Source organism: Bombina bombina, chromosome 10 (genome assembly GCF_027579735.1).
Source record: "Bombina bombina isolate aBomBom1 chromosome 10, aBomBom1.pri, whole genome shotgun sequence".
Taxonomy (NCBI): Eukaryota; Metazoa; Chordata; class Amphibia; order Anura; family Bombinatoridae; genus Bombina; species Bombina bombina.
Window position 1 is genome coordinate 27626239 of NC_069508.1, and position 23860 is coordinate 27650098.

General features: G+C 39.0%; 1 protein-coding gene across 1 annotated transcript in view; it reads left to right on the plus strand.

Annotated features, from left to right (window-relative positions):
* LOC128641109 (calcium-activated chloride channel regulator 1-like) overlaps nucleotides 1-23860 on the plus strand; it is a 170447-nt gene that overhangs the window by 125664 nt on the left and 20923 nt on the right. Inside the window, exon 13 of the mRNA XM_053693684.1 lies at nucleotides 3838-4083. Within this exon, the coding sequence (XP_053549659.1) occupies nucleotides 3838-4083 (246 nt within the window). The remainder of the gene's footprint in view (nucleotides 1-3837; nucleotides 4084-23860) is intronic.

Consider the following 23860-nt stretch of genomic DNA (forward strand, 5'->3'; position numbering starts at 1 on the left):
TAGTGGTAGTGATGTGGGAGGCCAGAGGTTTAGGGGTTAATAACTTTATTTAGTGGCGGTGATGTCGGGGAGCGGCGGAATAGGGTTAATATCTTTATTATAGTGTGGGCGATGTTAGGCTGCGGGGGAATAAGATTTAATAACTTTATTATAGTGGCAGCAATATCGGGAGCGGCAGATTGGAGGTTAATAGATTTATTTCGGTGGCGGCGATATCAGAAGCAGCAGATTAGGGGTTAATAACATTATGTAGGTGTCGGCGATGTTGGGGCAGCAGATTAGGGGTGTTTAGACGTGGAGTTTATGTTAGGGTGTTAGGTTTAAACATAACTTTTTTTCCCCCCATAGACATCAATGGGGTTGCGTTACGGAGCTTTTCATTCCGTGATCGCAGGTGTTAGTTTTTTTTCTAACACTCTCTCCCCATTGATGTCTATGGGGAAAGCGTACACGAGCATGTCAAAGCAGTGCTTGTATTTTGTGCGGTATGGAGCTCAACGCAACCATATCGCACGCACAAGGCAGCTTTTCTAAAACTCGTAATGGCAGCGCTATGGAGGGTGAAATAACGCAACTTTTGTTGCATTGGTTTCATACCCTCTATAGTGCAAAACTTATTATCTAGATGAGTGTTAGATTATCGCGACTGTGCTAAGTAAGGTATTCCCTCATAGACTTTAATAAAGTGCGAAAAGGGGAAATAAACCCAACAAGTCATACTATCCTGATTGCATTTTTTCAAGTGTGTTAACCTGACATGAAATATTAATATTTCACATTCCAATGTTCTTTGCATAGCAGAATATGTTTTATTTATTTATAAAAAACATATTTCTATATATAGCTTATGTTTTTTTGGTAAAATATATATCTATACCTATATATCTATATATCTATATATCTATATATCTATATATATATATATATATATATATATATATATATATATATATATATATATATATATATATATATATATATAGTATATAATGCATCAGCACTCCATTTATATATAATTGCTCCCCCAAAAAATGAAAGGATTAATGGGGTACCCCCCAAAATTATCCCCTTCCACCTGTGCACGGAGAGTTAAATAATTGGATATAGAACTAAAAGAGAAGATAGTAACTCTTAATCCAGCACATTGGGATAGATAAAGTAAATAAAATTAGTCGGATTAGTACTAACATCTAGTAAACACAGGCAAATAGCAGGTCATGTTATCAATCAAATTTATCAGAAATCAAAATCATAGCAACAAACCATAGTGTACATATTCTAAATAGTTGTGGCAACAAAATAAAATTAACTGAAAGTCCCAAATAAATCTGTGGATCGTATTAAGGAACCCTATATAGAGGCCTCTATTCCAGGGTATATATAAACTGAATCCTGGTTTACTTTTTGAGACAACACAGTCCCATAAATAGGTCTCCAATAATCTGAAACATCCTGCAAACAGTGAAAGTCTATTTAAAGAGACAGGTAACCTGAACAGTTCCATTGTTCTACATCTCAATTTCCACAACAGCAGTTATCACAGTGTTCACAGTTAACCTAAGATCGACTTAGGATCAGATGTTGCAAGACAGGTAATTGTACACTGTTCTGTAATATCACTACTTACACAGCAGCTACTATGGCGGTCAGTTGGTCCCGGATATAATTGTAAAATATATCTCCGCTTCTGTTATTAGAGCAATATTACCTGTCCTATGAATTCCTTCTTTCTCAAACGTATCCTGAATGTGCAAGGCACTTAGTGGTGTATCCCACGCCTTACTTGTTTGCAAGACGCTGTAGTTTGGCTCCTTTCGTCTCCACAATATAATCTGGACTTCAGCGTTACGTGCGTTTCACCCACAAAGCATTGGGCTTCTTCCGGCTGAGTTTCACCCACAAAGCATTGGGCTTCTTCTCAGCCGGAAGAAGCCCAATGCTTTGTGGGTGAAACACGCGTAACGCTGAAGTCCAGATTATATTGTGGAGACGAAAGGAGCCAAACTACAGCGTCCTGCAAACAAGTAAGGCATGGGATACACCACTAAGTGCCTTGAACATTCAGGATACCTTTGAGACAGAAGGAATTCACAGGACAGGTAATATTGCTCTAATAACAGAAGCAGAGATATATTTTACAATGATATCTGGGACCAACTGACCGCCATAGTAGCTGCTGTGTAAGTAGCGATATTACAGAACACTGTACAATTACCTGTCTTGCAACATCTGATCCTAAGTCGATCTTAGATTAACTGTGAACGCTGTGATAACTGCTGTTGTGGAAATTGAGATGTATAACAACGCAACTGTTCAGGTTACCTGTCTCTTTAAATAGACTTTCACTGTTTGCAGGATGTTTCAGATTATTGGAGACCTATTTACGGGACTGTGTTGTCTCAAAAAGTAAACCAGGATTCAGTTTATATATACCCTGGAATAGAGGCCTCTATATAGGGTTCCTTAATACGATCCACAGATTTATATGGGACTTTCAGTTAATTTTATTTTGTTGCCACAACTATTTAGAATATGTACACTATGGTTTGTTGCTATGATTTTGATTTCTGATAAATTTGATTGATAATAATATGACCTGCTATTTGCCTGTGTTTTCTAGAGGTTAGTACTAATCCGACTAATTTTATTTACTTTATCTATCCCAATGTGCTGGATTAAGAGTTACTATCTTCTCTTTTAATTCTATATATATATATATATATATATATATATATATATATATATATATATATATATATATATATATATATATATAAATACTTTCGAACATTTTTACCCTATGTGAAGAACAAGTTTTTTAGTTTTAAGTTTGCATAATTTGCTAACTTGTATGTTCTGCGGCATGCAAGAAGTATCTAGAAGTTCCCCACTTTTGAGCTGGTTGGAGCGATATCTCAGCCATTTAAGGACTAGTTTATGAGTGGAACGTAAATACAGTAATACAATAGTTAAACACGTTATTAAAAATGAATATTGCATAAATATGCTTTTACATGTTTCAGCTACTTGACTGCAAAGGGCACCAAAGCACCTATAAATACTGTATGTCTATATGTATACATATGTATTTAACTACGTGCATACACATATTTAGACATGCATACACAGTATGTTAAAGCCCTTTGCAGCCTTTCTTTTTCTAACCCCTGAGACCTCATATCTTTGAGCCCTTATAACTGTTTATTGCAAATTTTTTAAAATAATTAGATAGTGTTATTATGAGTGTAACTATATTTTTGATGTTTTTCTTTACACTTTAGTCAAACGTAAGTTAACCAGAGCGATAAATAAAGGCGTTAGTTCTGACACGCGCAAGGAAGTGACGCTTGTGCACATCATTAGAGCGCCACTCGTAATCTAGTTCTAAGGCCTCTATTTATCAAAGGTCTTGCGGACCTGATCCGACAGTGCGGATCAGGCCCGCAAGACCTCGCTGAATGCGGAGAGCAAAACACTCTCCGTATTCAGCATTGCACCAGCAGCTCTGAGCAGGCGGACAGGGTTATGGAGCAGCGGTCTTTAGACCGCTGCTTCATAACTGCTGTTTCTGGCGAGTCTGAAGACTAGCCAGAAACAAGGGCCATCAAACTCCATTCAGAGCTTGATAGATAGGCCCCTTTGTGTCTGATCCCATTACCTGCAGAACTTCTCTTGATCACAATGTTGAAACTTAGCAAACCTAGCTTAACCTTTCATTCTTCTGGACTTGAAAATACATTGAGCATAACATACAATTATCAGCTGAAGCTCTAATAGGTGTGGCTAATATACAAATATATAAAAAGCATATAAAAATACTATTTTCTTTTATTTAAGGTGTGGTGGACATGAACCCACAAAAGCCCATAATCAGTGACGATGACATTGCCCTTGACATGGGACCTTTTAGCAGAACAATGTCAGGTGGCTCCTTTGAGGTCTCTGCTGTGCCTGCTGGTGGTCCAAAACCTGGCGAAGACCTCTTTAAGCCAGAGAAAATTACTGACTTAAGGGCAAAAATTGAAGAATCCACAGTTGTCTTATCTTGGACAGCAACTGGTGATGACCTGGACCAAGGAAATGGTATGTGATCTTATTCTAGAATTTATATATACTGTATATATATATATATATATATATATATATATATATATATATATATATATATATATATATATATATATATATATATATATATATATGATTAATTAGATACCAGCTAAAGGTTATAATCTATTTAGCTAATAAGTAATAATTGGATCCCTTTAAAAATACTGTGGTGATCCAATTAGTGCCCGGTAATCTAATGTATTAGTATATCCAATAAATAAGATATTTAGTAGATTATAGCCAGCACAGACCTATTTCAAGCTAGTAACTCCAAATACTGTGTCACAAATGAACAAGACATACCCAGAGATGCAGTCAAAAAAATAGTATACTTTATAATTCACTAAAGCAACACATTTGACAATTTGTGTTAATAAACAATAAAGAGCATGTACTGAGTGCAAGGTGGGGTACCCCAATGCTAAAAATGTATCAATTCATTGCATGGAATGATTTTACCACATATACAAAATAAATTGCAAGAGTATAGCATTTACAGGGTTAAACAACAACCAAATGCTAATTCACATACGGACTGTAAAGACATAAAGGTAAATGTCCAAGTGTAATTATTGGTATACTGTTAGTAGGGTTTGTAGAGTACAAACCCTACTAACAGTATTCTTTTGTGGGCAGTGGGGCCCACTCCAGATAGGAGCTACAGGTCCTTCTAGCGCTGTGAGTACAACATATATCTGTAATTATTGGTATATAGCATAATGTACAGTCCTGATATATAGTAACAATTCAGCCATCCAACTTGTGAATGCAGTTGTATAAAAGTTACCATAAAAAAGGCCGTTAAAGATATCCACTTTCCAAAAAGTAGCTGCAGGTCAGAGTCACAGTTAATTCAATTTAGCTCACCGGATCACTTTGCCAATCCTCCCAGAGCACTCTCCTACAGTGTTTCACCAAGACCTGATTTGTCGAGGATTTAGTGTGTCTCTCCACAGATCCTTACATCGCAGTCGGCTGTCCGTGCCATCAACCTGGTTAGTTGGGTACTGCTGGCGGATCTTTCTTCCGTAATGTATTTCAAGGAGGGATTCCTTAACAATTGTTGCTTTCTGTAAAGGTCTTACCTGGATTGGAGTCTGTAGCAGAGATATGTGCTCACCCTTACAGGTATCACAGCCCAAAGTTATCAGGTAAGAAAACCACCTGGGCTGTGAATAAATGCACAGGGGCTGTATGCAAAAAACAAGGATCCGAGTATGCTGTACAAACAAAGGAAAATCCAAGAGAGTAGTCAAGGTATTGCAGAGATCAAAGGAAGCCAGAGGTGCAGGTAAACGTTGAACAGAGCCGGAGTCACAAGCCAGGGTCAGTCTTGGGGATTCAGGAACAAAGACACCTAAACAGGAAACATGAAACAAAGAACTGACACTGAGCACAGGAAAAGGCAGGGTTATATAGCCAGCTAATGAGCTGCTAATTGGTAGGAAGTCCCAGGTAAGCCTGACTGACAGGTTGTAGATGAACACAGGTGATCCAGGCAAAGCAATATCCAGAGTCCACCCCAATGCTGCAGGCAGGATAAGTAAAGCTTACATACACACAAATAAAGTGAAGCAGCCATGGCTTAGAGGCTTCAAGTCCCTCGCTTGCCTCCAAAGGGGCGACCACGCCTAGCTGTCTGCATGGAACGGTGGGAACCATGACACTTTCCATATTCCTTGCAACAGTGTATCGATGCTCCAGCATTAGTTTGCTACTACCCACATCAAGCTTCTAGTGGGTGTGGCCGTTACGCTACGTACGTTTCACCTGTCGTTACTCTTAGGCTTTCTCAAGCGTTCTGATTACCTTAGGCTAAAGTACTGCCTTATATTCACAGTGGTTAATCCATTTAGAAACGGTGAAATAGGTAAACCCAATTTGTCAAATGCATATTCTTGTTAAATTATCTATATTAAATATATATATATATATATATATATATATATATAGTTAAATACTTTTTTTTTATTTATTGAATAATTAGTCAGAATGACAACAAATAGTATTGTTACACACAGTTTGTTACATATATTACAGAACAAAGAAAATCGTATATTTTGTGCAACAAATTATATCTATGTTAACAGGGACAAAGTGAGTGTTGTCATCTTCAATCAAAAATAGAGAAGAATAAGAGAGATTTGCCACATAATATCAACAGAAATAACAGGATTTCTCATTCCCTTAACAATGTGGCATTTTAATAAGGTCTTTTATGTTTTAAATGTCAAATATCAATGCAGCATTTAAAGAGTAGGGAGAAAGAGTCAGAGGCCAGAGCTGAGAATAAGATAAGAGAGAGGAAAGAAGAGAGAAGAAGAAAAGAAAAAAAAAGGGGGGGGGAGTGGAGGGGGGTGGGGTGGAAGGATGGGGAGAGGATAATAATGGGAGGGAAAGGGAATCAAGAGGTGACTAAAGAAAAGGGCTATATGTGTCAGCCGGTTCAAATTGTTTTGTTCCAAATTGCTCTCATCATCTCGTAAATATCCAATTTATGTGTTTTGAGGTAGTGGTAGCGTTCCAGGGATAGCAGGTCAGAGACCATAGATCTCCACTCCTCCAGAGTAGGTAACGTTTGAGATTTCCAATGTTTGGGAATGAGTTTTTTGGCTGCCGTGATCATAATTAGTAGTAGTGGCTGTTTCCCCAACCCTATTAGTTTGGGTAGAGAAAGAAATAGGATAGATTCTGGGCTTGGGGGGATTTGGGTAGATATTATGTCAGAAATTGCTAGAAATGTGTTTCTCCAGAATTCCTCCAGTCTGGGGCAAGACCACCAAATGTGAAGAAGAGAGCCCTTTTCACCGCAGCCCCTCCAGCAAGTACTGCTGAGTGTAGGGAATATTTTGTGGAGACGTGAGGGGGTGAGATACCAGCGGCAAGAGAGCTTTAAGTGGATTTCATGCACTGCTGCTGACACAGAGGATTTTTTAGTTAAGTAAAAAGCCCTAGCCCAATGCTCTGCGTCCGGATCCAACCCAAGGTCCCGCCACCAGGTGTGTACATAAGATGGAAGGGTGGATGTATATTCAGAATTTTATATAATTTGGAGATAAGGTGTGTGGGGGGTGTTACTTGGATACATAGTTTCTCAAAGTCTGTGGTAGTTCTACCTAGGTCTTTCTTTTGTTTGTGATAGGATATAAAGTGTCTTAGTTGGTGATAATGTATCCATGAGGAGAAAATCTCCTCGTGAGCCTCTGCTAATGCGGCCTGAGACTTGAAAATGCCATTTTCAGTAGCAAATTGAATAGAGCCTATTTTAAGACTATAGGGCTGTTTTACATACGAGCTCATGTGTCTATAAGGAAGGTCTATGTGCTCAACGAGTGGAGAAAGTGGAGCAGGGATCGAGGAGATATGTGTGGTAGATGCTAGTATCCTGTCCCAGTCTGACAGTATATCTGCTGCGATATGATATCGCTGCAGTTTTTTGGGTCTCTTATGAGTTGGGGTCCAAGCTAGGGACGCAACGTTGTTCACTTTAAAAATTTGCCTGTCCATGTGTATCCATGCTTTATTGTCAGCATTGTGAGACCACTCGGTAATATGCTGTAGTGTTATAGCCTGCTTGTATGCCAGTAGATTGGGGACCCCCAATCCACCACGCTCCCTAGGAAGGTACATGTTTTTTTGGGGTATTCTCGGTTTAGAGCCTCCCCAGATGAACTGTTCAAAAGCTCTCTGGATCTGGTTTATATAGCCCTTTGGAAGAGCTATGGGCACTGTTTGCAGTAGATATAAGAATCTTGGAAGTGCATTAATTTTTAAGACCCCTATTCTACCGAGCCATGATATGTGTTTGTTTCTCCACCCTGAAAGATCTCGTATTATGTCATCCTTTACCTTGTTGTAGTTATATCTAAATAGGTCCTGTGGGGAGGGGGTTAGATATATACCTTGATATTTCAGTTTATCCTTTGCTATAGGGATAGCGTATTCGTTTCTAAGGTGTTGGATTACTCCAGGGGGGTCCCTATGTTCATTAACTCAAATTTAGTTATGTTCAATTTAAAATTTGATACCCTACCATATTGGTCTAGTTCGGTTAACAGTTCCGGGATAGATGTTTCAGCATTAGTAAGGGAGAAAAGGGCATCGTCCGCAAATAGGGCCTGTTTATGTTCTTTGTTTCCCACAATTATTCCTTTAATTCTCTCATTGCCCCTTACTTTTTGTGCTAATACCTCCATAGAGATAGCGAAAAGCAATGGGGACAGGGGGCAACCCTGCCTTGTACCGTTGCTTATAGTGAAGGAGTCGGAAAGGGTACCATTAATTCTAATCCTGGCGTTTGGAGTAAAGTGCCATTGTCATATTCAGGTAGGGTTCTGGGAATCCCATCTCTATCATAGTTCGTCGCAGGAAGGACCACTTGACCCTATCAAAGGTCTTTTCCGCATCTGTCCCTAAGAGGACCATGGAGGTTTTTGTGGCTTGTGCATGATTAATTAATTGGAGTACTTTGATGGTATAGTCCCGAGCTTCCCGCCCGGGTACAAAACCAACCTGATCTTTATCAATGAGCTCAGGTAAAAATTTATTTAACCTAGTGGCCAGAATTTTGCTAGCAGTTTCATATCGTTGTTTATTAATGAGATAGGTCGGTAATTCTCTGGTTTTGTAGCTGGTTTCCCAGGCTTGGGGATAACTGAGATGTGTGCCTCTAAGAGAGATTTGGATAAGAGAAGGATTATTCCTCAGCCCATTGAAAATCTTGAGGAGGGGATAGAATATCTTTGAATTTCTTATAATATCTAGAGGAGAAGCTGTCCAGGCCAGGACTTTTACCGGGAGGGGCATCTTTTATTGCCTGTGTTATTTCCTCTATTGTTATGGGTGACGCCAAGTGTGTTCTAGCCTCATTATTTAGGGTAGGGAGGTTCAAATCTTTAAAATAGTCGTCAGAGTTATCTATAGTTTGGATTAGCGTTTCCTGGGGGTGTGAGTGGGGACCTGAATTATCTATGTTGTATAGGGAGTTATAGAACTCTCTGAAGGTAGAGGCTATAAGTTTACTGTCGTGGACCGTCTGGCCGTCTTTCGTCAGTAATGAGTGTGTGTACATTGAGAGTTGCTTCCTGCGAAGCCCTCTCGCTAGGATCTTGCCGGGCTTATTGCCCCCCTCAAAATAGTATTGCCTAAGGTGAAGGGCGTTTCGTTGGTAGGTTTCGGTTAAATACTGCTTAAGGTCCGACCTAGCTTGGGTAAGGTCATGTCTGATAGTATGGTTGTTTAAATCTGCTTTATGATGAGTTTCCAGTTTGTTAATCTTTGAGAGCAAGTTTGCGTATAGTTCTCTTGATTTTTTGTTTATGTTTGCTTTATGTTTAATTAATAGTCCTCTTATTACCGGTTTATGGGCTTCCCATTCTATTATGGGCGAGGAGGTGGAATTTTCGTTAAGTGTAAAATATTCATTTAAGTTTGTCCTCAATTCGTCCAGTATGAGGGGGTTGTCGAGGAGAGTGTCATCTAACTTCCAAGTCCTAGAAATTATGGGGAGGTCTGGCCAAGATATAGAACAAGTAACAGGGGCGTGGTCCGACCATGTGATGTTTCCTATATCACATTGGGTGATTAAAGAGAGGCCACTGGAGTCTGAGAATATATAATCTATACGTGTGTAACAGTCGTGAGGGGGAGAGTAAAAAGTGTAGTCCTTTCCAGTAGGATTTAAGGATCTCCAGGTGTCGTGTAGTGAGACTGCGGATAGAGAACTTCTGACCTTTTTGAGAGTGGCCTTGGGTACATTGGTGACGCCTCTAGAGGTATCAATCAGTGGTTCAAGTGCGACATTAAAGTCGCCCGCCATGAATATTACCCCTTTGGCATGGTCCAGAAGTAAGTTTGTGACTTTTTTAATGAAACTACTTTGATTTAGATTTGGTGCGTAGATATTAAGGAGTGTAATGTGTTGCCCGAAAAGTAAACCAACTAATAGTACATAGCGACCCTCTGGGTCTTTGAGTGTGTTTGTTATTTGGATCGGTAAGGACTTGTGTACTAGTATACCTACTCCGCCTCTCTTACATGCCCCCGAGGCAAAGCAAGATATTGGATAAAGTTGTGGGGTCCACCTGGGTTCCCTTCCTTTTCTAAAGTGGGTTTCTTGCATCATTATTATTTGGCTACCAAGTTTATTCAACTCGTTGAGCACTATAGATCGTTTACCCGGACTGTTAAGTCCCTTTACATTAATGGATGTCAGCCTGAAGGAGTGTTCTTGAAATCTACTAAGTCTCACCGGCATTGTGACAGTTATGGGAGGTGCATGGCAGGGAAGGAAAAAAAAAAAAGGAAGGGGGGGGGAGGAAAAGTAATAAGTAACTTAATAGAGCTTAAAAAAGGTTCAAAAGAGGAAGAATGAAAAGGAAGGTCAGGATAGAAAAGAGAAGAAAGGAGGAGGAAGAGAAGTAAAGAAGAAAAAAGAAGAAGAATTGTGTTTGCACAAATCTATTTCAAAGCGAAAAGTTTGTGTGAGAGAATCCAAAGGGGGGAAGTATCTCTCTCACCGGCAAAGAGTATATATAAATCAGGATAAATCAATATAGCTCCCGAGAGCAGGAAGGGACATGTGGGAGGGAGGAAGGAGGAAGGGAGGGAGCGGTAGGGGGCAATGGAGAGGCCTATCCGTGGTGGGGAAGACAAGAGGGGGAGGGGAGAGGAAGGGGTAAGGAGGGAAGGGTCTGGAGGTAAAGAGTAGAGGAAGCAATTAATATGTCAACAACATTATTCAAATGATTGAAAAAAAAGAGAAAACTTCAACATATCTAATTTTTGTGGAAATTGGTACTTAGTCATGGGTTGTTTATTTATAGATCCGTTGCTGGATCAATATTACAATTATAAGGGGTAATTTTGGGCTAGTTGGGTCACTCACGCTCCTGGTAAAGGGGTTTTCTTAAGGGCTTCAAGATTATGTTGTTAGTGGATACCCCTAAGGTCAAATCACTATTACATAAGGAGAAAAAAAAAAACCCAAAAAAACAGAACAACTCTAGTGAAAGCACAGTGTTATTATATAACTCTAAAACATTACTTATACAATCACCTGAGAGGCTAAAAAAAAGTGAATCAGAACCATACATGTGTACTGCTTAGCCATTCGCCCTGCGAAACATCGTTATAGGTTCAGGAGTACAGTATCAACAGAGTAGTCTTTGAATTCTTCTGGAATAAACCTTAGTGATGAGTGACACTAGGTTTAGGGTGTATTAAACATGTTCTAATAATAAGATAACTCTCGTAACCAAATTACATATAACATAAATCAGTTATAACATTCAACCTATACTTATAAACCATTATGAAATTGAAAAAGAGAACTAAATGTTATTTATATAAAAAGGATACTTTATCTTTGCATTCAGGGTCAAGTATAGCCAGTTCTTAGCCCAAATGGTAGCACAGTCTTTGATCTTGATGTTTTATGATCAGATAGATCCATTAGACCCCTCATTATGGCTCATATCTTGATAAAACAGCCAAAAGAGAAGGGTGGTTTAATATGAGGAAAGCTAATCTGAGTCCTGCATGGGAGGGTATTCAGGGATGTAAGTTGCCAAGGGGCAGATTCTCACTGCTGGTTGACCCCTCCGTAGAATCTTGTAGGGATAAGTTACTGTCATCTGTACTCGGCAGGGATAGCTCTTTGTAGAAGAAATTAGGGTCCGAGCCTGCGTGTGGCTATTAAAGAGACTGGAAAGCCCCATCGGTATTGCACTTTGTTATTTTTCAGGATAGAGGTGATGTGGGATAGATCCCTTCTTTTCTGCAGGGTGATAGGAGACAAATCTGAGAAAAGTTGGATTTCCTCGCCAGCATGTAACATGGGACTTTTCTCTCTTGCACAACGCAAAAGGTCTTCTCTATCTTTAAATCTGAGAAACTTAACAATTATATCATGTGGCGGAGCTTTAGGAGGTGGTTTAGCTCTTAGAGCCCTATGAGCTCTTTCAATTTGAATTTCCTCTCCTGATGGGTTATTTTTTATCACCCTAAAGAGGGCCTGGAGATACCCTTCAATCGCGGGGGGGGGGGTGAATAGACTCGGATACCCCTCTTATCCTTAAATTATTTCGGCGGCACCGATTTTCCAAGTCCTCCATTTTGTCAGATAACTCTTGCATCTTTCTGTCATGTCTTTGAGTGGTTGAAGAAATGGAGTGAATTTCTGCTACTATAGATTTTTGTTTTATTTCCAGGGAGGAGACTCTCTTATCTATTGCTCCTAGGTCTTTTCTAAGGTCTCCGAAAAGATGTTTCCATTTCGTGCAATACAACTTTGATGTCGTCCTTAGAAGAAAGGTGTGATATGTATTTCTTGGTTATGAAGGAGTTAGTGTCAGAATCCTTAGGTTGTGATGTTTCTAGCAGTTCTGCGTGTGTAGACACAGACTCCATCTCTGGCGAGTTATTAGGCGTCTCGCAGGGTTTAAGGTACTGAGTGAGGGTTTTTGAGGGTACGGTCTTCTCACCCTTATTCTGCCTCTTGCAAGGCATCACCCTGTGTACTCTATTTATAAAAGCCCAATCTGACCCAAGAGTAAAAGACAAATCGTGGTAAAATCCCCTTTCCTCTTTCTTATATTAAGCACACTCTTTATTAAGCACACTCTTTATTAGCTGCTGGGCACAACAGTCACTTGTATCACTGTGGAGTTGCCTCTTTATTTGTAAAACTTTTCCCTGGGCTCTGCAATGTTAAAGTCACTAATTTTTGTCTCCTTAACCCCTTTCTAGGTATTCCAGGGAGTTATGTATTTATTTTTCACAGGGATTGAGATAGAAATCAGACCGTGGGAGGATGAGTCAGCATGTGAGAGTTATATAACGGCCTTCTGCGCCGTAATGATATTTGCCAAGTTTGGGGGCCCAAAGAATACATTGAAATAACCCAGGTGTCAGTGTCCAAGATCAAGGCTAGAGCAGAGGTAATATCTGATTACATATGCCTTCACTCGCTGTCCCCCAACAGGCAAAAGGCTGCGGTCAGGAATAGCGTGGCTTAGTGATTTGTTTAGCCCCCACGTGGTGTGCGTGTATGGCGTTACCTGACCACCTCGCTGCGTCGGGATGTCCCACAAATCTGCTGACTCGTTTGACGGAACGGATCCGCTATCAGCAGTCAGGTCGGGAGTGCAGTGGGTCTGCGGTGTAGTCGGGTGGCAGCTAGTGCGTCGCTCTCTCCCCTCTATTATCCATCCGCACTCCGTAGCAGGCCTCTGCTTGTTAGTAGGTCCAAGAGTGAGCTAGGCTGTCAGGAAGGCGATCCGGTATGTCAGGGGGAATTTTAGCTTACATTCAGAGGGGAAGGGAAGAAAGGTAGGGAAGTCCTGCTCTCAGAAATTGCTTTTTGCCGGTTTGGGAGATGGGAGCCCTTCTAACTAGCAGCCATCTTCCAGCATGGCTAGACTCCGCCCCTCTAAATATATATATTTTTTTAAGGAGTTAGAGTTTAGATCAAATGCCAGTAATATATGCTCATTTAGTGGCATTACTAAATCTAAACTTACTTACAATTTTTTCACCAATAAATTCTGTAATGTATAATCACAGCAGAGTGCTGAAGTCTTTTTTCCCAAATATTTTTTTAATCCATGAGAAACGGCACATAATTAATTTCCTCATTAAGACCCTGTGGCTGTAAGGAATTCATATCATAAATCCATTTGCATTCAGCCTTTAATAATCGTTTATCAATATCACCTCCTCTGGATTTTAAATCAATTAACTCTAGACCCATCCATCTCAAGTTTGCATCACTGCTTCCATGACACTCAAAAAAGTGTCTCGCTACTCTGCTGGTTTTAGCCCTTTCCTTCAAGATATCCCTACGATGTTCCTTTATTCTTTAATGCAGTTCCCTGTACGTTTTCCCAATATAGAATTTTGGGCATGAACAGGAGACAAGATAAACAACTCCCTCACTTTTACAAGTAGTATGTCCTTTGATATAAAAGGTTTTTCCATCCGTATTAGAAACCCTATTACCTCTCATCATAAATTTACAAACAATGCATTTGCCACAAATGAAAGAGCCGTTTTTATTTTGCTTTTTGCTTAACCAATTCAATTGTTCATACTTGCTAGGATTGACAAAATTACTATGGACTAGTTTATCCTTCAAAGAGGGGGCTCTGTGTGCAGTTAGGGATGGTTTTTCCCCTACAATTTTACTCACTTCACTGTCAATGGTTAATACTTTCCAATGTTTACTCAGTATAGATCTAATTTCCAGCCATTTATTATTATAAGTAGAGATAAATCTCACAATGTTCTCCTTTTGTTTAGTATTACCATATAATAGTTCTTCCCTTGATGTTTGGTAAGCACGCTGATAACCTTTGTTAATCATATTTCTTGAATAACCACGATTTTTAAATCTTTCTCTTTGGTCAAGGGCGTGCTGTTTCGTTTTAGTTGAACAGTTTCTACAATGTCCTATTGGGATTGATCTAATTTGAGATGGTAGCTGCTCGCTTGTAACAAAGTGTTAGCTGCTGTCAGTTTCCTGTAGGATTCAGTCACTAACTTATCATTTACTTTGATTATCGGTTTCCTGTAGGATTCAGTCACTAACTTATCATTTACTTTGGTTATCTTAAGGTTCAGAAAGGTTAACTCAGTATTACTAAAAGAATAAGTAAATTTAAGGTTCCATTCATTCTGGTTCAATTTTTGCATAAATTCATGTAGTTCCTGCTCTGTCCCTTTCCATAGTAGGAGGGCATCATCAATATACCTGATCTAAAGATCAATTCGTTCCTCAATCTCTGGGGGGCATCAATAATGTTTTCCATTTCCCACTTGCCAAGGTACAGACAGGCATATGTGGGGCACAACATGCCCCCATTGCTGTTCCCAAAATTTGCCTGTAATATTTACCATCAAATACAAAGTAGTTATGGTCTAACAAAAAATTAAGTAGGGCGATCATAAAATCAGTGTGTTTTTCAAATCTAGTCCCTATTTGTAAAGTATACAAATTTTTTGACTGCAACTCTGGGTATATCTTGTTCATTTGTGACACAGTATTTGGAGTTACTAGCTTGAAATAGGACTGTGCTGGCTATAATCTACTAAATGTCTTATTTATTGGATATATATATATATATACACACACACATACATACATGTGTATGTATACATGTGTATATGTGCATTACGTCTATTTATATGTTTATATGTGGTGCACACAGAATTATTGTATGGAAAACTAGCAAATCTAGGCAAGTATCCTCACTTGCTTTCCCCAGAAGTGCTCTGTATACATTGTTACCAATGCACCAGAGAACACTGGGTAATATTTGCAAATTAGATATACAATATCTCATGCTTTTTGCTTCCAGTACTATATTTACCCTCTAGTGCATTGGTAACAATGTATACAGAGAACTTCTGGGGAAAGCAAGCTGGATACTTGCCAAGATTTGATAATTTTCTACGCAGTTATTCTATTCATGCTTTTCTCTCCACCATAACTGAAATTAGTGTATATATATATATATATATATATATATATATATATATATATATATAATTCTGAGGTAAGTGCACTCTTACTAACAGTTTCATCAAATGCCAGGGTGCTAAGAGGCATCCACAGAGAATATAAACGAAGCACTCACTGGTCTTATCATTGGTCTGATGAAGGGGTAAACACCCCAAAACGTCGCTAAGGAATAAAGTTTGTATCACTTGATAAGACCAGTGAGTGCTTCATTTATATGCTCTCTCTCTCTCTCTCTCTCTCTCTCTCTCTCTCTCTCTGTGTGTATATATATATATATATATATATATATATATATATATATATATATATACACACACACACACACACACACTCACACACATACATACATATACATACACATATACATATACATACATATATACATTGTGTCTCTGTTTGTCTTTACCATCTTCTTGGTCTACTTTTACTTTTTATGCTCCTTTACAGAGATTTCATTTTTAGAGGCAAATGCATTAAAAAGGAAAATTTTAAACCAGGGGACAGGGCTGCACAAGTAATGATGGGTGTAGGATGCCCCTGCTCAACCCAAATGCAGGCAGACATGTTCTCTGGCTTGGAAACTTATTAATACATCAGCTGATAAATAGGGTTGGAGTCTCTAATGTGCCTGAGGATAATGAGACAGTGGGGGGGGGAGGGCATTTTGTTATAGTTAATTAGGGATAAAAAAAAGTCATTGGTAAAACTTGCGTGCTATTATTTACTGGAAAGCAGTACAAGACTGCAGATAAAGTGTACACTTTGCAAGCACTCAACTTCCCTCAAAATTTACTAGATCCAGAGTGTAACAATTGACAGAGTCTCAAGAGGAAAAATAATTATATTTTGTTTTAAAAATTAACTTTTATTAAGAGTTATTAAAATAATGGACACACAAACATTAAAAACACAGGAAAGAACTCTAGATTTAAAAGAAGTGGTGGTAGGAAGTGGAAAATAAAGCTTCTGAATACTGTACTAGGATACACCCTGTATGGTTATTAGTGAAATATGGGGTAGTCAATCTATATTAGTTATAAAAGATGGCCTGGGATATGGATGTTAGTCCAAAGTCATAAATTGCATAAATTCTTAGATTTGCCTCCTGAACATATAAGAAAATACCCGGAATCTGTGGAGTGGAATATCATCTTATAAGCTTGAAAGAATTATCATTATGTATAATAAATAGTCAGGCTCAAAACATATCCTGGTGCCCAGGAAATCTATATTATAGTGATGCTAATCATATTTGGGAGTATATACTTCGCTGATGAGGATGATTACATATGATCTTATTTTTAAATGAGTTAGTACATTTCTTCTTTCTCACATTTGCAATGTGAAGTATTTCCACTAGAATCAATCGCCTAGATTTAGAGTTCTGCGTTAGCCGTCAAAACCAGCGTTAGAGGCTCCTAACGCTGGTTTTGGGCTACCGCTGGTATTTAGAGTCTTGTAGGTAAGGGTCTAGCGCTCACTTTCCAGCCGCGACTTTTCCATACCGCAGATCCCCCTACGCCAATTGCGTAGCCTATCTTTTCAATGGGATCTTTCTAACGCTGGTATTTAGAGTCTTGGCTGAAGTGAGCTTTAGAACTCTAATGACAAAACTCCAGCCGCAGAAAAAAGTCAGGAGTTAAGAGCTTTCTGGGCTAACGCCGGTTCATAAAGCTCTTAACTACTGTGCTCTAAAGTACACTAACACCCATAAACTACCTATGTACCCCTAAACCGAGGTCCCCCCACATCTCCGCCACTCTATTATAATTTTTTAACCCCTAATCTGCCGACCGCACACCGCCGCAACCTACGTTATCCCTATGAACCCCTAATCTGCTGCCCCTAACACAGCCAACCCCTATATTATATTTATTAACCCCTAATCTGCCGCCCCCAACGTCGCCTCCACCTACCAACAATTATTAACCCCTAATCTGCCGACCGGACCTCACCACTACTATAATAAATGTATTAACCCCTAATCCGCCTCACTCCCGCCTCAATAACCGTATAATAAATAGTATTAACCCCTAATCTGCCCTCCCTAACATCGCCGACACCTAACAACACCTAACTTCAAGTATTAACCCCTAATATGCCGACCGGACCTCATCGCTACTCAATTTATTAACCCCTAAAGCTAAGTCTAACCTTAACACTAACACCCCCCTAAGTTAAATATAATTTAAATCTAACGAAATAAATTAACTCTTATTAAATAAATTATTCCTATTTAAAGCTAAATACTTACCTGTAAAATAAATCCTAATATAGCTACAATATAACGAATAATTATATTGTAGCTATTTTAGGATTAATATTTATTTTACAGGCAACTTTGTATTTATTTTAACCAGGTACAATAGCTATTAAATAGTTATTTACTATTTAATATCTACCTAGTTAAAATAATTACAAAATTACCTGTAAAATAAATCCTAACCTAAGTTACAATTAAACCTAACACTACACTATCAATAAATTAATTAAATAAAATACCTACAATTATCTACAATTAAACCTAACACTACACTATCAATAAATTAATTAAATACAATACCTACAAATAAATACAATTAAATAAACTAACTAAAGTACAAAAAATAAAAAAGAACTAAGTTACAAAAAATAAAAAAATATTTACAAACATTAGAAAAATATTAAAACAATTTTAAACTAATTACACCTACTCTAAGCCCCCTAATAAAATAACAAAGCCCCCCAAAATAAAAAATGCCCTACCCTAAAATTAAAATAGAAAAGCTCTTTTACCTTACCAGCCCTTAAAAGGGCCTTTTGCGGGGCATGCCCCAAAGAATTCAGCTCTTTTGCCTGGAAAAAAAAACATACAATACCCCCCCACCAACATTACAACCCACCACCCACATACCCCTAATCTAACCCAAACCCCCCTTAAATAAACCTAACACTAAGCCCCTGAAGATCTCCCTACCTTATCTTCCCCACACCGGGTACCACCGATCCGTCCAGGCTCAGATGTCTTGATCCAAGCCCAAGCGGGGGCTGAAGACGTCCATCCTCCGGCTGAAGTCTTGATCCAAGCGGAGGCTGAAGAATTCCATCATCGGGCAGAAGTCTTCATCCTATCCGGGCAGAAGAGGAGATCCAGACCGGCAAACATCTTCATCCAAGCGGCATCTTCTATCTTCTTCTATCCATCGACGAGCGGCTCCATCATCAAGACCTCCGGTGCGGATCCATCCTCTTCTTCCGACGTCCTAAGTCCGAATGAATGTTCCTTTAAATGACGTCATCCAAGATGGCGTCACTCGAATTCCGATTGGCTGATAGGATTCTATCAGCCAATCAGAATTAAGGTAGGAAAATTCTGATTGGCTGATGGAATCAGCCAATCAGATTCAAGTTCAATCCGATTGGCTGATCCAATCAGCCAATCAGATTGAGCTCGCATTCTATTGGCTGTTCCGATCAGCCAATAGAATGCGAGCTCAATCTGATTGGCTGATTGGATCAGCCAATTCCGATTGGCTGATAGAATCCTATCAGCCAATCGGAATTCGAGGGACGTCATCTTGGATGACGTCAATTAAAGGAACCTTCATTCGGACTTAGGACGTCGGAAGAAGAGGATGGATCCGCGCCGGAGGTCTTGATGATGGAGCCGCTCGTCATGGATGGAAGAAGATAGAAGATGCCGCTTGGATGAAAATGTTTGCCGGTCCGGATCTCCTCTTCTGCCCGGATAGGATGAAGACTTCTGCCCGATGATGGAATTCTTCAGCCCCCGCTTGGGCTTGGATCAAGACATCGGAGCCTGGACGGATCGGTGGTACCCGGTGTGGTGAAGATAAGGTAGGGAGATCTTCAGGGGCTTAGTGTTAGGTTTATTTAAGGGGGGTTTGGGTTAGATTAGGGGTATGTGGGTGGTGGGTTGTAATGTTGGTGGGAGGGTATTGTATGTTTTTTTTTACAGGCAAAAGAGCTGAATTCTTTGGGGCATGCCCCACAAAAGGCCCTTTTAAGAGCTGGTAAGGTAAAAGAGCTTTTCTATTTTAATTTTAGAATAGGGTAGGGCATTTTTTTTATTTGGGGGGGGGCTTTGTTATTTTATTAGGGGGCTTAGAGTAGGTGTAATTAGTTTAAAATTGTTGTAATATTTTTCTAATGTTTGTAAATATTTTTTTATTTTTTGTAACTTAGTTCTTTTTTATTTTTTGTACTTTAGTTAGTTTATTTAATTGTATTTATTTGTAGGTATTGTATTTAATTAATTTATTGATAGTGTAGTGTTAGGTTTAATTGTAGATAATTGTAGGTATTTTATTTAATTAATTTATTGATAGTGTAGTGTTAGGTTTAATTGTAACTTAGGTTAGGATTTATTTTACAGGTAATTTTGTAATTATTTTAACAAGGTAGCTATTAAATAGTAAATAACTATTTAATAGCTATTGTACCTGGTTAAAATAAATACAAAGTTGCCTGTAAAATAAATATTAATCCTAAAATAGCTACAATATAATTATTATTTATATTGTAGCTATATTAGGGTTTATTTTACAGGTAAGTATTTAGCTTTAAATAGGAAAAATTTATTTAATAAGAGTTAAATTATTTTGTTAGAATTAAATTATATTTAATTTAGGGGGGTGTTAGGGTTAGGGTTAGACTTAGCTTTAGGGGTTAATACATTTATTAGAGTAGCGGCGAGGTCCGGTCGGCAGATTAGGGGTTAATAATTGAAGGTAGGTGGAGGCGACGTTGGGGGCGGCAGATTAGGGGTTAATAAATATAATATAGGGGTCGGCGGTGTTAGGGGAAGCAGATTAGGGGTTCATAGGGATAACGTAGGTTGCGGCGGTGTACGGAGCGGAAGATTATGGGTTAATAATAATATGCAGGGGTCAGCGATAGCAGGGGCGGCAGATTAGGGGTTAATAAGTGTAAGGTTAGGGGTGTTTAGACTCGGGGTACATGTTAGGGTGTTAGGTGCAGACATAGGAAGTGTTTCCCCATAGGAAACAATGGGGCTGCGTTAGGAGCTGAACGCTGCTTTTTTGCAGGTGTAAGGTTTTTTTTCAGCTCAAAATGCCCAATTGTTTTCTATGGGGGAATTGTGCACAAGCACATTTTTGAAGCTGGCCGCGTCCGTAAGCACCACTGGTATTGAGAGTTGCAGTGGCGGTAAATATGCTCTACGCTCCCTTTTTGGAGCCTAACGCTGCCCTTCTGTGAACTCTTAATACCAGCGGTATTTAAAAGGTGCGGGGGAAAAAAAAGCCAGCGTTAGATATGCGGGTCGTTACCGACAAAACTCTAAATCTAGCCGAATATCTTTTATTCATAGTATTTATTGGATAGTGTAAATTGTATACAGTAAGATACTCATAGGTTAAAAGGGAAGCTATTCATTTAATACATCTGATTGTATCTTTCTCAGGGATTAATTGTATATATTCTGTTGGCTGATATAATTTATATGTAGTATACTGTTAAGGTCACACAAATCATTAAAGGGACACTCAGGTTTTATTAAATTTTCATGATTCAGATAAAGCATGTCATTTTAAACAACTTTCCAATTTACTTCCATTAAAAAAAAATGTGCACAGTCTTTTATATTTACAATTTTTGAGTCACCAGCTCCTACTGAGCATGTGCAAGAACTCACAGACTATATGAATATGCATTTGTGATTGGCTAATGGCTGTCACATGATACAGGGGGAGTGGAAATATACATAACTTTGAAATTTGTTAGAAAAAAATCTACTACTCATTTAAAATTCAGAGTAAATGCTATTGTCTTGTTATCATGTATTTGTTGATTATGCAAATCTACTGTGTTAACTGGTATAGATTTGGTCTAAGTTTCACCAGTATATATTTTTTTTCTGGGATTATCTATCTTGATAACTTGTATACTAGATGATATGTAACTACAATCTTAAAGTATAGTTATAATAGAAGTCATTCTGTGTAGTGAATATTAACAGCTATGACTGTGAAAAGTGACCAAGCATAATCTGAGCCTATGGCCTCAAGCCGTCAACCGCAAATACGCTGGAATTCCGCAGCGTATTTGTGGCGAGGCTGATTCGCCATAGTTATCAAGTCCTACAGACTGGCAAAAGTAGAATATAGTGACGTAAAATACGATCTGCCAGACTCAGTCCGACACAGATCGATGCTTACGTCACTACAGATGTTCCGAACGCAAATTCGGCACAATCTGACTACTTTTGGTAGTTATCAAAGAACAACCAGGTACGCTCGCCACTATTTCGGCCCAGCGTACCTGGTTTTCAATCCGCCACCCTGGAGGTGGCGAAACCCATAGGAATCAAAGGGAGTCTGACAGCAGCGAAAGCTCATGTTCGCTGTTGCCCGATATCCCATTGATTCCTATGGGAAATGTCTGCACCTAACACCCTAACATGTACCCAGAGTCTAAACACCCCTAATCTGTCCCCCCCTACACCGCCGCCACCAATATAATACTTATTAACCCCTAAACCGCCGCTCCCGGACCCCGCCGCAACTAAATAAAGTTATTAACCCCTAAACCGCTGCTCACGGACCCCGCCGCCACCTACATTATACATATTAACCCCTATCCTGCCCCCCCTACACCGCCGCCACCTATATTAAACTTATTAACCCCTATCGTGCCCCCCCTACACCTCCGCCACTATATTAAAGTTATTAACCCCTAAACCTAAGTCTAACCCTAACCCTAACACCCCCTAACTTAAATATAATTTAAATAATTCTAAATAAATATTACTATTATAAACTAAATTATTCCTATTTAAAACTAAATACTTACCTGTAAAATAAACCCTAATATAGCTACAATATAACTAATAATTACATTGTAGCTATTTTAGGATTTCTTTTTATTTTACAGGCAAGTTTGTATTTATTTTAACTAGGTACAATAGTTATTAAATAGTTATTAACTATTTAATAACTACCTAGCTAAAATAAATACAAAATTACCTATAAAATAAATCCTAACCTAAGTTACAATTACACCTAACACTACACTATCAATAAATTAATTAAATAAAATACCTACAATTATCTACAATTAAACCTAACACTACACTATATTAAATAAATTAAATACAATTACCTACAATTAAATAAAATTAACTAAAATTAACTAAAGTACAAAACCCCCCCACTAAATTACAGAAAATAAAAAATAAATTACAAGAATTTTAAACTAATTACACCTAATCTAAGCCCCCTAATAAAATAAAAAATCCCCCCAAAATAATACAATTCCTTACCCTATACTAAAATTACAAATAGCCCTTAAAAGGCCTTTTTGCGAGGCATTGCCCCAAAGTAATCAGCTCTTTTACCTGTAAAAAAAGAAATACAACCCCCCCCAACATTAAAACCCACCACCCACGCACCCAACCCTATTCTAAAACCCACCCAAACCCCCCTTAAAAAAACCTAACACTAACCCCTTGAAGATCACCCTACCTTGAGCCGTCTTCACCCAACCGGGCTGAAGTCTTCATCCAATCCGGCCAGAAGAGGTCCTCCAGATGGTCCGAAGTCTTCATCCAATCCGGCCAGAAGAGGTCCTCCAGACAGTCCGAAGTCTTCATCCAATCCGGCCAGAAGAGGTCTGCCAGACGGGCAGAAGTCTTCATCCAAGCGGCATCTTCTATCTTCTTCCATCCGACGAGGAGCGGCTCCATCTTGAAGACATCCGACGCGGAGCATCCATCGATCCCGACGACTAAACGACGAATGCCGGTTCCTTTAAATTACGTCATCCAAGATGGCGTCCCATGAATTCCGATTGGCTGATCAGCCAATCGGAATTAAGGTAGGAAAAATCCGATTGGCTGATGCAATCAGCCAATCGGATTGAAGTTCAATCCGATTGGCTGATCCAATCAGCCAATAGGATTGACCTCACATTCTATTGGCTGTTCCGATCAGCCAATAGAATGTGAGGTCAATCCTATTGGCTGATTGACTTAGGTTTAGGGGTTATTGACTTAGGTTTAGGGGTTAATAACTTTAATTTAGTGGCGGCGGTGTAGAGGGGGACAGGATAGGGGTTAATAAGTTTAATGTAGGTGGCGGCGGTGTAGGGGGGGCAGGATAGGGGTTAATACGTTTAATGTAGGTGGCGGCGGTGTAGGGGTGGCAGATTAGGGGTTAATTAATGTAATGTAGGTGGCGGTGGGCTCCGGAAGTGGCGGTTTAGGGGTTA